Consider the following 17,590-nt stretch of genomic DNA (forward strand, 5'->3'; position numbering starts at 1 on the left):
TGCTTTGCGCCTAGCATAGAGTCTTGCAAATGTTAAAATATCAGTTAATAGCTGTTGATAAGTATTAACATAAGATCCCACCTTAGACACCATGGATAAAAAATATTTTAAAAGAATGCCTTTAATTCCAGCACTTGGGAGGCAGAGGCAGGAGGATCTCTGTGAGTTCGAGGCCAGCCTGGACTACAGAGTGAGTTCCAGGAAAGGCGCAAAGCTACACAGAGAAACCCTGTCTCAAAAAACCAAAAAAAAAAAAAAAAAAGAAAAAAAAAGAAAAGAAAAATAATCCCGTGTGCCTGCCTGAAGAACTCTCAGGACTGTCTATATACTGAATATCCGGTTAATCGAATACAAAGAAGAGAAGTGAAATATACTAAGTAAAAGAGAGAGATAAATGAGAAGATGGTCCTACTGGGCTAGTGCAATGGAAAGTAGAAAAAAAATACTTGAGGAAATAGAGGTCGGTGGGAAGGGAAAGTGCACACATCTATTTTCTTTTGCAGTGTTTCTAAATTACTTCAAATTGATGAAAATAAATTTGGAGCTCTCTAGCTAATGTCCCAAATCCCAGAGGACGAACACTTCCAAGTAAATCATGACTTAATGTTCTCTTTCATATCCCATAATTCTCTCATAAATATCCCTGAAACTTACCAATCTGGCACCTTGTCCCGAGAGCTTGGAATATTTGACAGTCACACGTACCGGTCTTAGAACAGAAAGCCCCGTTAAGGCATTCATGAGGACAAGAACCTGTGGGGCAAAATAATAACTTATCTTCTGGCGTGGATCAGCTCATATAAACACAATATGTCACGATCTAGCTTGGACTAACTGTAACACTACTAACTTAAACAGAACCCGGGCCTTTTGCCTTGTGGTGCAAAAGAATTAAGCCATCAAATCTCTATCTGTTCATTTCATTATGTGTGCTGTGAGACCAGAGAGACAGGCTTTCACATCGCAAAGTGTTTTGCGAGGAAAGGTTAGCCTCCTTCGAGCAATGGGAAGGTCAAGTTCCCATGTAAGGAATCCCTGTCCCAGATGATGAGAACCAGAAATACCCAAGCTGTAGATGATGCCCTGCACCGAGTTTGGAACGCATCCCACCAGCCCTTTTCTCCGGGAGCAAGGGCTGTGCTGAAGAATAACTCAGACCTTGCTCGCTGCAGGGAGGGCTCCAACAGAGCTAAAACTCAAAGGTTTCTCCCACCTTTGATGAGAAGGGTGGTATGTTTCATTTGAGGTTTGCTGAGGCTCGGTTATAAATGACTCAGTCTTTGGAATCTGTGTCTAACAAAGGTGAGGCAGAAGCAAAAGTCCCTTCTAGTTGTCCAAAAAAAAAAAAAAAAAAAAAAAAAAAAAAAAAAAAACTTTTTTGTGGAAAGAAAACTTGCCCCAAATAAATACATTAAAAGGAAGTGAATTGCTATGAATTTTCTCTAATTTCCTGGGCTTTTCCTGAATTAATTTAAGAAGGAAAATGAGTCCTAATAAAATTGTTTCATCTGTTAAGGAGAAGACAATGGAAACTGGCAAGGCTCAGGCTGAGAGGACCCCAGGAACATATCAGGAGCAAAGAAAACATCTTTGAGTCACTATGAAATGTTGCTAAAGAAGCCTGGCCTGTCTGGAAGATGTCATGTTGGTGAAGGCACTTATCAAATGCAATAACAAACACCTTCCGCCAAACACAAGAAGGACCAAGCTCTGTTACCATCCCCACCCCCCCACCCCGCCACCCCTACCCCCACCCCCTCCCAAACATCCACTGATTTCTCTTTACAACTCAAAGCCTTCAGATCTCTAGGTAAAGTTTAGGTGAGGGATAACTGTTTCAACTTAGAACTTTGTTTCACCAAAATAAAGGTGAAAATAATGTTTCTCATAAACTTACAAGCAATTTGGTTTTTAGGAGATGCACCCATCTTTAAACTTGGTCTTGGATCAAGTAGTCCTACATTTTCCCAAAGGGTGGTTGTCTAAATATTTAGATAAACAAATATATCCTTTTTTGAAAGATGTATTTACGAAGTTGCTTATGCTCCTGAAAGCAAATATCAAAAAAAATCTAAAAGGAATCACTGTGGCTTTAAACATAATGATAAGAATTGCTTCTGTTTCTTTACATTTTAAGCTACCACCAGCTTTCTGCTTAATGGAAATAGTAAACTGCTGAGACAAAATTCAGTGTCAGGGAACAGGTCATTTGTTCAGACAAAAGAAGAAAAGCTTCTGATACCCATGGGTGCTTTCTCCAGCCACACTGTCCTCAGCTTTGTCTAAATGTTTAGTTGAGGCCATTTCTAAAAATACTTTGGATTTGTATAGGACAGGAGCGCAATGACTACTATTACTACTACCCTGGCTCAGTACCTCCAGTATCTATGGAAACAATCAGAATTGATTTAATATACCCCCTGAAGGAATCTCCTCAGAAACCGTGTACAAAAGAACAGCTCCCCACACTGACCTTTTATTTTACTCTCGCCCCAATTTATAGCTTCATGGAAAAAGTATCTTGGAGAGGTTGCTTCAAACTTTAAAACAGAGAAATAAAAATGTAAATTAGTTCATTTATTTACCGTAAGCCAAACGTGCTAATGAAAAACATTCTGGAAAGCATTTATAAATACAGAAATTATAAAGTGCTAGCTTAACATATCTTTCTATTTTTGAGATTATCTCAGTGAAACCGGAGGGTTCCCTTGGCGTGATGTTTAGAACTGACTTCAAGTCTTCTTGTTGTCTCTTTGATAACTTGGGCAAGGTATTTATCCTCTGTGCCTCATCCCCCTCGCTGCAACCTGTGTCCATCATCCCTTTGTGAAAGGATTCCCGAAGAAGTGTATTTATATTAGCTGATTCTTTTCATAAAAAAAAAAAATACCAGTTCTCTGACATTTCCAGGTACAGATGAATCAGGGGGAAAATACACAGGGTTGGTACACTTGCAGTCAGCGGTGACCTGACTGTGAAAACACCACTCACAGAAACACCGTCTGACCCTTTACTTCTGCTTAGGCACATTTCCTATCAGCTTAATGCCTCCATCTGTTCATCTGTAAAATGGGAACAGTCATGACACCAGCTTCAGTGTGTGGTATAACGATGAAGTAAAAGGCTGTCCTCTAAACCTTCAGTGTAGTGTAGTGCTCTCCACAGAAGACCAGAAATAAAGAAACTGACGCTGTCTTAAGCAATCGTTATGAAATAGTGCTATTTAAGACTTACTGTAAACAATTATAGGTTATTAAAGCTCATCAGTTACATATTTTCAGTTCAACTCAATTCCAATTGTATATGCAGCGCAGGATCGTATCCTTACCAATAGCACTTCATTTTCACCTGTAGACATACGCTCAAACTTTGCACCATGATTATCAAATTAAGTAGCTGATGATGTTAGGGAAACTGGAAGGAGATGTAAGATAAGAAGGATGAGTGATGTGCTGTGAGGAACAAGGTCCTTTCTTCTCTAATTCTGATCATCCTTACACATAACAAGTTTGATTTGGGCATTTTCCATTTCAGTAGTGTGTGTGTGTGTGTGTGTGTGTGTGTGTGTGTGTGTGTGTGTGTGTGTGTAGCATGTTTGTGCTTGTTTATCTGTGTACACATAAGGATGTGCATTTGCCTATGGAGGTCAGAGGTTGACGTTTGCTGACTTCCTCAACTACTCTCCACCTTATTTCTGAGACAGGGTCCCTTGATTGAACCTTGAGCCCAGGGATTCAGTTCACTGACTAGCCAATCAGCTCCAAGGATCTTCCCGTCTCCTTCTCCCCATCCTGGAATTAATGGTAAAAGGCCATTCCTGGCTTTTTACTGGGGATCTAAACCCAGGTCCTAGGGCTTTCCCAGCAGGTACCTACCAATCCATCTCCCTAGCCTCTCGGTACATTCTTTCATCAGGAGAACTCGCCCCATGTCACATGACACAACTCTTAAACTCTCCCATTTGTTGAAGACTCTTAAAGATTCACTTCTAACCTCTTTTCCCATACTATGGCTCCAAGTTCATAAGTTCATTATTTCCTCCTCACAAATTAGTCCATGTTTTATCCTCATTGCTCAGTCTCTTCTGTTTTTCTCTGTCTCGTCTTCAAACAAGTTAGACTCAACCAACAGTTTATGACCATGGTTCCACCAGGATGTCAAGTTTTTTTTTTTTTTTTTTTTTTAATTTATTTTAATTTATTTTGCAATACAATTCAGTTCTACATATCAGTCACGGATTCCCTTGTTCTCCCCCCTCCCGTCCCCCTCACCTTCCCCCCAACGCCCCCCCCCATTCCCATCTCCTCCAGGGCAAAGCCTTCCCCACAGACTGAGGTCAACCTGGTAGACTCAGTCCAGGTAGGTCTAGTCCCCTCCTCCCAGGCCGAGCCAAACAATCCTGCATAGGCCCCAGGTTTCAAACAGCCAACTCATGCAATGAGCACAAGATCTGGTCCCACTGCCTGGATGCCTCCCAAACAGATCAAGCCAATCAACTGTCTCACCCATTCAGAGGGCCTGATCCAGTGTGGACCCCTCAGCCATTGGTTCATAGTTCATGTGTTTCCATTCATTTGGCTATTTGTCCCTGTGCTTTATCCAACCTTGGTCTCAACAATTCTCGCTCATATAAACCCTCCTCATTCTCGTTGATTGGACTCCCAGAGATCCACCCAGGGCCTAGTCATGGATCTCTGCATCCAGATCCCTCAGAGACAGCCCGAACTGACCTACTCTGGTGATGGGATGGCCAAACACCCTAATTGTTGTGCTAGGATGTCAAGTTTTATTCTCACTTCCACCATATTGTTTCCAGCGGCCTAAATCAAAGGGGCATCAACATCACTGGGCACACACCATCTTCGAAGCTCTTTGGCTCTGAAATAATTTATGCTGATCCTTGCAACGGAAACCAATCCATCATCTTTGATGTATGGCACATGTATAGCTACTTCAACTCAACCTCACATTGGCCTAAGTACTTGAACAAATTATCTAGTCCATGAAGCCTCAGTTTCCCAATAAGTAAAAAGGAATAACAGTATCTCCCTTATAGAATCATGAGGATAAAGGGAAATAATTAACACTTTAATAATACCATCATTCATATAATAAGAATGATAGGCTTGTTACCTCTATTGCTAAATGAAAATGGAATATAGGGGCTGTTAAGATAGCTCAGCAGGTAAAGTCCAATGACCTGAGTTGGGTTCCCAAGACCACATGATGATGGAAAGAGGAAGAGGCTCCCAAAAGTTGTCTTCTGACATTCATGTGCATGCCAAGACACAAGAACACACACACATACACACTCATATACACACACTCTCTCTCTACACACATACATGCATGCATGTGCTCACACAAAAATAAATAATTCTAATTTTTAAACTGAATACACTGTGTGATACTGGACTAAAGCAAATACATACATTTGTTTCTTGCTCCACTTATCTCTGACCTCCTCTAGAGAAACCCCAATGATCACTTAGCACACCAGCTTCCTGAAAATTCAGCATCCCTTCTGTTTACCCAGAAATAATACATTTCACCAGTGTAAAGTTTCACGCTCAGTTTTAGCACAGAGCCTATCTGAACTTAGAATAGTGTGCCACTTTGATAAGTGGGGCATTTTCTTTTTATGTGTTATGTACATAACATCAAATAATTCATGGTGACTAGGACTCAATAAACCATTGGAACAGAAATTATATTTCTACAGATCCCCAAAGACATGGAACTTCTAAATTACAAGCATGACTATTCTTGTTTATATGTATAAACCATGACTCCCGGTGTGTCAGCAACAGGTACAAACTGAACTGGAACAAAAGATACTATTCAAATGGGAAGCTGCCTCTCATGGCATTTAGAGCTCAGACTGAGAATGCGGTTTCAGCCCATCTCAGATTCACCTGGGTTTCTGTGGACATGTAGATCCTCCCACTCTAAGCCCAGCCTTCTTTCTATCTCTGCCTGAGGACAGAATCAAGGCAGGACTTTTAGGATATTTAAGGCACACTAGCTCCTCTCTTTGATCAGTAGAGAAACAGAAATTGATGTATAAATATCCCAGTTTCCCCATCCCTTGCAGAAGCAAGAGTGACAGGCTACACGGTTCCTTATCATGTTCCTAACAAGACCAAGCCCCACATGCCTCCATCAGGAAGCACCCCATTAACATGTCCTGTGTTGTGTTTTCCTCCTTTCTCCTCTCACTTTTGTCTGATCCTTCTTTGTATATTTCCCAAAAACAGTTCGCCCAAGTCTTGGTTGGGCTCAGTGCCTGCTTTGGAAGAAATTACTGAATGTAGGGCAAAGAATGTGGTAGTGGGTGCAAATGTCCATATAACTGATGAAAGAGGGCAGCCCATTCTTTCTCCTTCCTGATGGCACCTCCACAGGAGAGTTGTCAACACCATAATGATGCGCCCTGCATAGAGAAATCCCTGTAACACTCACATGCATGCCATTTATAGAAGTCTATGCCGAGGCTTTACTTGCTTACGTCACTGCCAGCATATTTCTGAAGACAGTCATCCATCCATCAGTGCTGTTTGCTTGCAGCAGAGGAATGAACTGAGCATGAATGGCCTTCCAGCCTCTTTCTCAGCAGCGCCCTGCATGACCATGACCTCATTGCTCCCCGTCCTATTTCTCCTTTGAGAACTTAATCGACATTAAATGAACTTGACACGTGTTCACTGGCCACAGGAAAATGGAAGTGCAAGCAAGCCTCCTGCTCTTCATCCTGCCTAAAATGGACTCCAAGGCAAAGCATCCCTACTTAGTAACAGAGGAGAGGGATTAACCTAACTCCTAGTAGGCAGATCACACAGGTATCGATGACATATAAATGCACAGTGGATCGGTTCCATCCACACAGCTCTTTATATGCACCTTTAGGGCACAGTTCACACAAATTTTTCAATCCAGAGTGTTCACCAGAATGGAAGAGGTTGGTTTTCTTTTTGTTTGTTTCATCGATATATTTTCTACTGAGTTATACAGATGGATTTTTGTGGTTAACATGCTCTACTGGCAAGCATGTCCTTCAAAATTATCACAGAAAACTCATTTTAACTCCTTCACATGATACATGAGAATTTTTGTACAGAAAGCATTCTTTTGAGGGTTTGTTTTGTTCTCAGACACGATATCCCCATACAGCCCAGGTCAAACTGAAACTTACAATTCTCCTACTGTAGCTTCTCAAATACAAAATACTCCTTAAACTGAATTATTATTTCCACTGCTATTCTAGACTTTTTTTAAAGACCCTATTACAAGGAAGAGGATTCAGTGGATAAAGTACTTGCTATGGAAACATAAGGGTCTGAGTTTGAATCTCCAACATCCATATAAAACACCAAAGCCATGTACAGTGAACTTTGGTCACAGGACGTGAAGAAATCTAATTGATGTTGAGTAAAGAAGTTTATTCCCCGTTGGCTGGCTTTCAGAGTACCAAAAGGTGCCAAGGAGGCTGCAGGGGATAAGGGAAGTTATCTATTGATGACTTACCTAGATGTGAACCCTGTGAACTACAGTAGTGGTCTGAACGGCATGATGTGCTCATTGGTACAATGGTAGCCCAAATGTTATAGGGTCAGCCAAGCACTTTCTAATTGGATTTAAGGCCTGTGTGTGGAAACGCATGCCTGGTACTGTAAATCTGGCCAAGAATCCGTGGTCGAGTAGTTCAAAGGCCCCAGAGGTGAACCAACTATTATTATTTTCCTAAATAGACATTGTAGCAAACTGCCTTCTAAATTCATGTCTCTATAATTATAGATTAGCTCAGCTCTCAGAGAAATTTCAACATGAACTGGACAGTGATTAACAAAGAAACACACAACTAATCCAAGTGCAGAGAAATCGTGTGTGTGGAGTGCTAAGCCACAAATGAATCTTTTATATTAACCCACAACGAAGGCTCAGTGCCCATGGAGAAAGAATGAGCCAAAAGATTGTAAGAGCTAGTGGTCAGGAATGGGGGGGACTGAAACAGTATCTTCTAGACATGACAGAACTGTTGGACCCATGCACTCACAGTAGCTGTGGTTGTCTGAATAAGACCTGCACAAAATGAAGTCAGTCAACAGTCCAGCATGAAATAGGGGGGAGATCATGCACTGCCACCATTAACTGAGGAGCTACTAACAGCTCAGGACTCCTGGAAGAGGTTTTATTTACAGCACTGGCTCCTGGTAGGTCAACCATTCTCCAGTGGGTAACTCCACGCCAATGAGTATATGGGCAGCATAAACTGAAATGAGTGAGTAATTATAAAAAAAAAAAAAAAGGACTACATTAATTCGGGAGGGGCATGAAAAGACTGGGGATGCTCTGGGAGAAGCTGGGGGAGGTGATGGGGTGAGTATGATCAAAATATGTTATATGAAATTCTCAAAGAATTAATGAAAACATTGTATTTAAAACCCAGGTACAGTTCCATATACCTTGTATACCAGCATTAAAGGGAGAATGTCCTGGGGCTCACTGATCAGCAAACTCCAGGTTTAGTGAAAGACTCTGTCTCAAAAAAGGGAGGCATAGGGCAACAGAAAAAGACACCTGTGGTGGTTTGAAAGAAAATGGCCCCCAAAGGGAATGGCCCTATTAGGAAGTGTGGCCTTGTTGGAGGAAGTGCTTCACTGTGGGGGCGGACTTTGAGGTCTCTTTTGCTCAAGCTTCCCTCAATGTGACTAATTAGTTGACTTCCTGTTTCGTCTAAGTCGAGATGTAGGACTCTCAGCTCCAGCATCACATCTGCCTACATGCCACCATGCTCCCCACCATGGTGATAATGGACTGAACCTCTGAAACTGTAAGTGAGCCACCTCGATTAAATGTTTTCATTTGTAAGAGTTGCTGTGGTCATGGCATCTCTTCACAGCATTAAAAACCTAACTAAGACAACACCTATTATCAAATTCTGGCCTCCACAGTGCAAGCACAGTAAATGCACTTATACAAGTACAAATACACCAAACTATATAAACACACACATAAGAATCTCTAATTTCCACAAAAATGAATTTTTTTGTCTTCTAAATTGTCAAAGTATAACATCACAACTGTGTTGTGGAGTAGAATATTTGTTTAACTAAGTAAAGATGTGCTACATTTGTTTGTGTTGCAGAATAATTAACTATGTAAATATGTGTTGCATTTTTAATGATAATGCAATCATGTTACCCAGTATCCTTCATATATAAGAGGAAGCAGGCAAAATGTTCTCAAATTCACAGTATGCTACTCTTCAGAAACACCCATAATTTGGATGGTTTAGAAAATACAAACGCTGTCTGTCAGTACATCAGGATATGTCTAGTGCCCTTTTGCTGTATTTAACTCATATCATCCCAGTCCTTCATTTTTTCTTAGGTGTGTTCACCTTGATGCTATTGTCCTACCCAATATTGTGTTTAATTTCTAAATCATTCAAATGTTCCAGCAAGTAGATGGTTGTGGTGATACTTTATTTGTGCTGAAATGTGATATTTTATTTGTATGTTAATAAATAAAGTTTGCCTGGAGATCAGAGGTCAGTGAGCCATAAACAGAAGTCAGGTGGTGGTAGCACACGCCCTTAATCCAATCACATGGCAGGCAGAGTCTCTGTGTGTTCAAGGACACAGTCAAGCAAAGTGGTGACACAAGCCTTTAATCCCAGTATCAACCATAGAGACCTGGAGGTCTGTATAGTCAAGCAGTGACGAGGAAGTCATGTGGCTGGGCTTAGAGCCAATGAGAAGGCAGAACAGGAAGGCAATAAAAACACAGGTTAGAAGAGAAGTCTCTCTCTGGGCAAGCTACTGTGTGGTGGTAAGAAAAACTAGTCATGGCTATTCGCTATTTTTCTGATCTCTTTGGCTATTATCCCTGTATTTGGCTCTGTGTTTCTTATTTAATAAGACTATTTAGAAATTTGTCTATAGATGGTATCCAACCCACATCAACACTGAAGCCTACGCACAGGTTACTGAGATGAACGAGGGGAAAGAACAAAAGTGTTTCATTCCAAACAAACCAATGTGAACTTGAGAATATATTTGAGGGTCGCAAAAAATAAAATACAATAAAAGCTTGCAGAGAAATGCCTTCACCTCTTCATGCTCCTTCCTGTCTTGTTTTTAGCATTTCATTCCCTCCACAAAGGTCTCATTGTTGAAGTGACAGCAGAGTCCAGAGCGGAATGAATTATTTCTTTGCCTCTCTCCATCTGAGGCTTAACCTACCTGTACTGCTAACAGAGTTCTTTTCTGTTCATTTTCATGAAACTCACTTCTGCAAGAAAACACAAAGAACTTGTGTAGTCAGAGGCCCCTGAGCAATCTGAACAGCCTTTCCCAAGAGGGAGCTGGTGTTTTCCTCCAGATCTCCATCACTTTATCAAAGAGGCCTTTCTTGGTTTAACATTTAAAGGACCCCCTCCCTTCTTTGGAAGGGTGAGATTTGGGTGGTGAAGCTGTCTCGTTTTACAAAATTCGGGACTGTCCCCAGATCTCTCTGGGCTCTGATATAAACTGAATTTTAGGAAGGAACTTTGAGATTGAGAAACAAACAAAATAGTGTAGTGTTGTAGCACCAATAGGCATAGTTTATTCTCCCTAAAACTTCATGAGTCTATTGAAGTAGATATTTATCAAGGATGCTTTTGCCTTTCCAAATGTAAGATTCAAATTTCATCTGTTCTATGTCATTTAAAAGTAGATCGATACAAAAATGTAAGGACATTTAATTGTCAGTTATCCAAATCAAATCATTAATTCATTAACTTACACATCTGTTTTATGGAATTTTATACTTTATATTATTTTGTATCATAATTCTGCTTTCCATTAAGCAAAGCAGTAAAAACTATTTTCATTATTTATTACTAGAACCATTTCAGTCATGTAATCACTAAGATCAGTTTTACTTTATGGCAACAATAATACATTAAGCAGTCAATAATGTATGTCAACAGTGAAATGTAAAGAAAAATATTATTGGATATAATTTCTTTACAATCTGTTAAATGAAAGACATGTTTCTCTAGGACCTACAGGTAGTGGACAACACCAAGATCTTCTTACTAATAGAAAAGTGAATACCCATTCATTTCTAGTGTTTCAAAATATTTCAAAGGAGAACATCTCGTGCTTTTTGTCAATGTTTCACTTGTTATTTTTAAAAAATGGACAAAACTGTCTGCTAAGCTTGGCATATTCTCATTCCTTTGATGTTTCAGAACATAAAGACAAAGAAATACTCACTCTGATGTTTCTGTTAGGATAGATGATGCAGAAATGTATCCTGCCAGAGACAAATATAGATTGTTGAGACTGCAAGACTTACAAATAGCTTGGTCTGGGTTCTGCTGTTCAACAAATCATTTTTATCCAATTCTAAAATGTGGATTGAGAATTGCTGCTAGCTATTTTATTCTTTTTAGAGGACTCTGACCAGCAAATAATCTATGATACACCTGAGGTGACCAATAATCCAGAAACTATGGTCAATGTCTGCAGATTTACACAGTGGCATCACACGATGGAGCGAGGGCCGGACATGGGATCGCAGAGCTGTTCTAGTTCTGGCCCTTCCACTTAGTATTTGGCAAGCAGAACCATGATACAAAACAAGCCACAAAATGATCATGTAGAACAAGCCAACCTCAGGGCCCCTCCAGCACAGCAGCTACATCTTTTCCTTGAGAGTAAAGTGCTACTCTGATTGGAAGGTAGTGACTTCGATGTGTCTTTCTGTCATTTCTTCCATGACAGAAAGTTCCAAAACATAGACTCTTTTTCAGGGATCAAAAAGTAAAAATTAGATATCAATAAAAGCCATCTCCATAAAAACATTTCATAAAAATTAATTTATAGGTCAAACTGCTACAAAAATTGAATTAATTTATATGCAAATGCTAAAGTTAGATCTAAAAAAACTCTTTTAGATTTTAATGATATGAAGCGAGTTGAAACACTATATTCCACTCTATTACAAAGTTTCAAATGCTTAAATTACATACAGCAAACAGTTGTGAATCATGTTTGAAAGGGGTAAGTTAGAATGGCAGTCCATCATGATAAAGGCATCGTTTCAAATACCCACTAGAGAAAATGTAAAAAATATCAAGAAAAGGATTGAAATTCTCAGCATTCTTAATAATTCAGTAAAACTGTCTGAATGCTATTTAGTACATATCTAGTCTAATGACTTCAAAATGCTTGAGAATCAACTTCAAAGGAAGCTATATCAATTTCAAGAGAGAACGACACATGATAAATGAAGGTAAAAAATACAAAAGTTCTTACCTTGTAGTGAAAACAGCAGTATAGGAAATGAGAAAACACTCCAAGGTACCATTAAATTGAGTTTTCTCACAATGTTCATTTCAGTGGAGTCTTTCTCCCTGAACCAAAACCAAATTATTGGTCTTCACTATGATGACATCTTACAAGTGTGAGTATTCGCTGTGTGCTCACACACAAATAAACACAGTTATGGGATAAAGCAACTGAAAGAAAAGCCCCGGCTTTCTGCACACAGCATCTGAGGTTTTAGAACTCACAGTCAACCCTTTGGCTGAGTCTCTCATTAGCAATGCAAGGCAGCCTCTTGCCTGAGCCCTGGGCCCGTATTAGTTACAGCCAGCCACACACCTGCACCTCATACACCTTTTTAGCCGATGTCAGCCTTTTGTAACTTGAAAGATGGGAGCATCCAAACAATACTTGGTTTTATCTTCTTCTAGCATCATGAAATAACCACTATTCCTAAGTGTTCATTATCCATGTCTTATTAGTTACAAAATTGTATCCTTTGGGGACAGGTGGAATGAAATCTAACCAACTCTCCTTACAGTGTAAGATCTTATTCTTAAAAGTTAAACTGAAGCTATGTGCATGTATTTTCAACTGGAATCCTGTTATGGTCCAGTACAAGTTGACATTTTCATCAGCTCACAGAGCTGTTAAATGTTATAGAGCAGATGTAGATCTGAAAAGAAAACAATGTTTTTTTTTTCTAATACTTCTCTTTAAAAAGAAAACAAAACAGCTCAATGGGTACTGAAAACTTTTCCTAATATTCCATTTTGCCATCCTCTATGACAAGTACCTGTTTAGGTCGCAAAGAAAGAGTTCTTATTGCAGCAGGAGGACACTCTTCTCCAGGAGCAATTGACTGCCTCGAGCAGCCATGGAGAAACGCTTTCATCTTTCATAATGAACACCAAAGAGATGATCTGAGTCCACAAGCAACTGAAAGCCACACTTGGACAGTGGTGCACACTTCCTACAGCAGATTCCATGACTTGTCTCGCCCCTGTCCCTCTCACTTATCAGATAGGCTTCAACAACAAACAACATCTGATTACAGAGTTACTATACAACAGTTATTTCTGTTTGGGGTTTCCCGGATACTTCCTTTGCAATAACTTCAAAGTACCCAAGGGCTAACTCATCCAATATCCATTACATACGTAGTTTCCTGTTATTGTCCCAAGTTCACTGACCATGTGCTATTATTGTTCCATGTGGTCCTAATTCCCCATTGATAAATAACAGCTAATTCCATGAAGCAACAGAAAATGTATGCTCATTCAATAAAAAAAAGCAAGCATGAAATATACAGATGAATAGCATTAAAATTATAAAGAAGTGGTGGTCCTGTCTATAACACACATGTGCACACTCATTGTGAAATTTTAATGCATGTATTTTAAAGTAAAGCATGCATTCAATAATATTTACTAAATAGTTCATAGTCTGTTATTCTTGAACTAGTTTAAGACAATTAGACAATTGTCTAGACAATTAAGTCTACACAGATAGTTGAGTTAATAATTTATATTTACATTGTAAACATTGGTCCAGAAATATGTATTTACTAAGCCATGGTCAAAATCATCAACTACAAAATCATCTGTTTTTAACATTTCAATACAGGATAATTGAAAAGCTATTATTGCACTCTGTTTAGAACATGAAAATTGCCTTCCAAAGAACTTTCTCAGACTAAGGGAAGTAAATTTCTTGTGTAAAACATTTTAAATCAACATATGTTACTAAATCTTCGCTTCCCTGACCCTAGCTAATCTAAAATAACATTTCTTAGCTTTACACATAAATCATGTATGATATGACAGATGTTTAAATCATGCTTCATAATTGTTCTCTGTCTAATAACACCTTGATTTTTTTATTTAATATTTTTATTTTGTAGTTAACTTAATTTCACATATCAGCCACGGATTCCTCCATCCTCCCTCCTCCCACCCCCCAATCCTACCCCTCAATCCTCCCCCCATTCCCACCTCCTCCAAGGCAAGGTCTCAACTGGGGAGTCAGCTCAGCCTGGTAGACTCAGCCAAAGCAGGTCCAGTCCCCTCCTCCCTACACCAAGGCTGAGCAAAGTATCCCAGCACAGGCCCCAGGCTCCAAAAAGTCAGCCCATGCACCAAGGACAGGTCCTGGCTCCACTACCTGGGGGCCTCCCAAACAGTTGAAGCTCATCAAGTGTCTCACTTCTCCAGAGGGCCTGGTCCAGTTCCATGGGGGCTCCTCAGCTATTGGTTCACAGCTATTGGTTCACTAGTTTGGCTATTTGTCCCTGTGCTTTTTCCAATCATGGTCTCGATATCTCTCGCTCATACAATCCCTCCTCTCTCTTGCCGATGGGACTCCCAGCCACTTCCTGAGAAGTGATTTTTTTTCTTGAAACTTAACTTTTTTCCACAAATGATGCACATATAGAAAACTCTTGAATTGAAATCAAAGTTAAATTTCATGATTCGATGGTTTGATTACAAACCTAGTTCTTTTTAATGCACCTGAAAATTGCCTAGAAAGAACAAGAAAGTCATGTGAACTTCATGTTTCTCATATAAACTTTGATAGCACATAAAATTAATTAAATTTAATAACTGAATTTTCACCTCAATTTTCATATGGTATCTTTTGATCCAAAAACATCCCTTCAATCTTCACTGAATAAAATTGAAAATTCCAAGACTACATCATCTGACTTTTTTTCCCCTCTTTTTCTGTTTTAAAACTCTGTATTCAGAAGCTGGAAGGTGTTTTGTCTAATAAAGAAAAGAGTAAAAACTACCACACGCACCAAAAAAAAAAAAAAATGATCCTCAACATGGTGTTCTTTTATAAGTAGAGGCTTACAGTGCCTTCCCTCTGCTCCCCTCCATCAAGGCTTCTCTTAGGAAAGAAGCTACAAAAGAAGAAAGAACAATGACAAAGAAAGCAATAACCAAATGCCAAGTTCTTTTTCAACTAACTCCGTCATGAACTTGTTACCTGAAATGGTAGTCAGTATGAAAATAAGCAAAACAGGCTTCCATGAATAGCTCCAGCAGAACAGAGAGTTTAGATGAAAGATTAGGCCCAGAGGCACAAAAGGGAAATTTATGACTATTGCTACATGCGATTATTACTGTCAAAGTGACAACTTTTATACTTCTTTCTACCCTGACAGAGGAACGTAGGCCAAGTGTGAGTCATCCATCAGTTTATGAAGGGATGGATACCAAGTTCATATGAAGCCCTGAGTCAAGTGTAGAATGCAAGCAATAAACAGCTCCCTTTCTGCCACAAAAAGCGCTGCGCATTTTCCCACATGGAATATGAGCTTCTGAAAGTTGACACCTGACAACCTCTTAGCCTCAACACAGCACATTCAGAACAGCTGGCAAGAATGAGAGAACTCTGTCCTCATGGTATATATGTCAATGATAAAGGGACTTTATAACAAAATTCGTTATCTTTGGAGAAAGTTTATTTCCCTAGAACTTCTATATAACATTAATTTACATGAATTGAGATTCCCATCTAAAGTAGCTAACATTTGACTCCCATAATGTCACCGTCTACTAGTGAAATTCAATTATTCCCCATTTGCTTTGCTAAACCTAACACATTGCAGGTGCCATAATTTTTTTTTTTTTCAGAATTTGTCTTGTCATTCAGATACCAAAAAGGATCTATCTCTAAGATGAATTTTAGCACTATGAATTTCATTCTTGGATGATAATAAAGTAGTCTTCAGAACCCTATATATGCTTTCAAACTGTGTGTTATATGGCTATGCCTGGGATGTTTCACATAATTTATTATAGATGGGAGATCTATCTTAACTTTACCATATAAGGATATGTAATACTTCATAAATCATATCTGTATTAGTCATTACTTCAGTTTTTAAGTTTAGACCCAAAAGTCATCACGCTATAGTTTACAAGGACATTCATTTTCCAGGTTGCTATAGAGTGATTGGTTTGCACTATTCAATGGGAAAAGAAGTAATGTTCTTCCACTTAGTTTTCTCTTGTCCACATGTTACTTCTGTACCTCTCGTGTTCTCTGAACTGCTACCCCCGTGTTGCATTTACACTACCTAGAGCACTGTGTGAGATATTAAATAAAATGAGTGGCATTAGTTTCTCAAGTCTGCGATCCCTGCTTGTGTCATTAACATTTGTGTGCACCTACTTTAAAACTGCTGAGAGAAAGTAGTTTAATGTCCTGGGGGCCAAGCAGCGATGGTTTCAATCCCAATGAATGTAGAGTTTGCTTCTGTCAAGGTGAACTCCTTTAAGGGCTTTACAGTTTTGTGTGCTGTATATATTGTTGGCATTTTCTATGAGAATCCTTTTAGCACCGGAGTTTAGGGTGTATCTATCACCGTCCACGTCCTCCAAAAATATATCTACTGCTACCATATCTTCCAGGGTTTTCTTGTTGATTTCTTAGCTTGAAGGTTCCTAGATTCTGAATTCAAATCATGACACCAAATTGAAGAAAATCTAAGTCCACTTCTTGCTTTGGCTTTGACTTCTGGGAATGTCCCTTACAGTTACATGGAAGCATCAAGTGATTTCTGTGCTTAACTATCTTGCTCATCACCTCCAACTGTTTCGTAACTGGTAAATTTTAAGATCGTATAAACTACCATAATACCAAAACCAGAACACTAACCATCAAAGACAGGTTTTTATTTCCAGGTATTTTAAAATACTTGTTTTCTTTTTATCAGCTTAATTATGGCTTACCTTCCTAGCATAATTATAAATAAAATTATTCAAAACAAATAACTGCAAAATTTGTTTTTTAAGAAAGAACATCCAAACAACCCATCTTTGGATATATTACACAAATTAACCAAATAAAATTTGGTTATCAATAATAATAACCAAACCATGTTAATAAAACCAAATCAGTCAGATTTCTCAGTGCCATGACTGGATGGTTTCCTATCACACCAAGATTCCAATTCAAACAGCAACAACCTGGCTCATGATGGGTGCCGCTGTAACCACTGGATAGTGTCCAGTGTCAATTTAATCACACACTTCCTCTGAATTGGAAAGGTTGATACTGAATTGTCTTTGAAGATATGGCCTTATTGTGATTTTTTTTTCAGCAGACCACAAATCAGTATGAAAACAACAGAAGAAACCAAGTTCTTCGTTATGATTTGAGAATCAAATAGCAGTTGGTCAAGCCCCCAAGAGTGCACCCCCTTATCTTGACATGACCTCTTCCCTACTCCCAGCCTGAATTAGACTCTTACTGAGTTACAT

The 17,590-nt window shown here is 39.2% G+C and overlaps 1 protein-coding gene across 3 annotated transcripts in view; it reads right to left on the reverse strand.

The window, feature by feature from the left end:
* Otogl (otogelin like) overlaps positions 1–12,387 on the reverse strand; it is a 150,632-nt gene extending 138,245 nt beyond the window's left edge. For 2 of the 3 annotated variants that reach the window (XM_052753281.1, XM_052753282.1), the window contains exons 1-5: positions 12,309–12,387; positions 11,265–11,304; positions 10,245–10,293; positions 2,474–2,540; positions 655–753 (exon numbers count right to left, since the gene is read on the reverse strand). In XM_052753281.1, coding sequence (XP_052609241.1) covers positions 655–753; positions 2,474–2,540; positions 10,245–10,293; positions 11,265–11,304; positions 12,309–12,387 — 334 coding nt within the window. The remainder of the gene's footprint in view (positions 1–654; positions 754–2,473; positions 2,541–10,244; positions 10,294–11,264; positions 11,305–12,308) is intronic. The other variant, XM_052753283.1, reaches the window with a different exon arrangement.
* Positions 12,388–17,590: the final 5,203 nt, after the last annotated feature.

The sequence above is a fragment of the Peromyscus californicus genome, unplaced genomic scaffold (genome assembly GCF_007827085.1).
Source record: "Peromyscus californicus insignis strain IS unplaced genomic scaffold, ASM782708v3 Scaffold_24__1_contigs__length_46423439, whole genome shotgun sequence".
Classification (NCBI taxonomy): domain Eukaryota; kingdom Metazoa; phylum Chordata; class Mammalia; order Rodentia; family Cricetidae; genus Peromyscus; species Peromyscus californicus.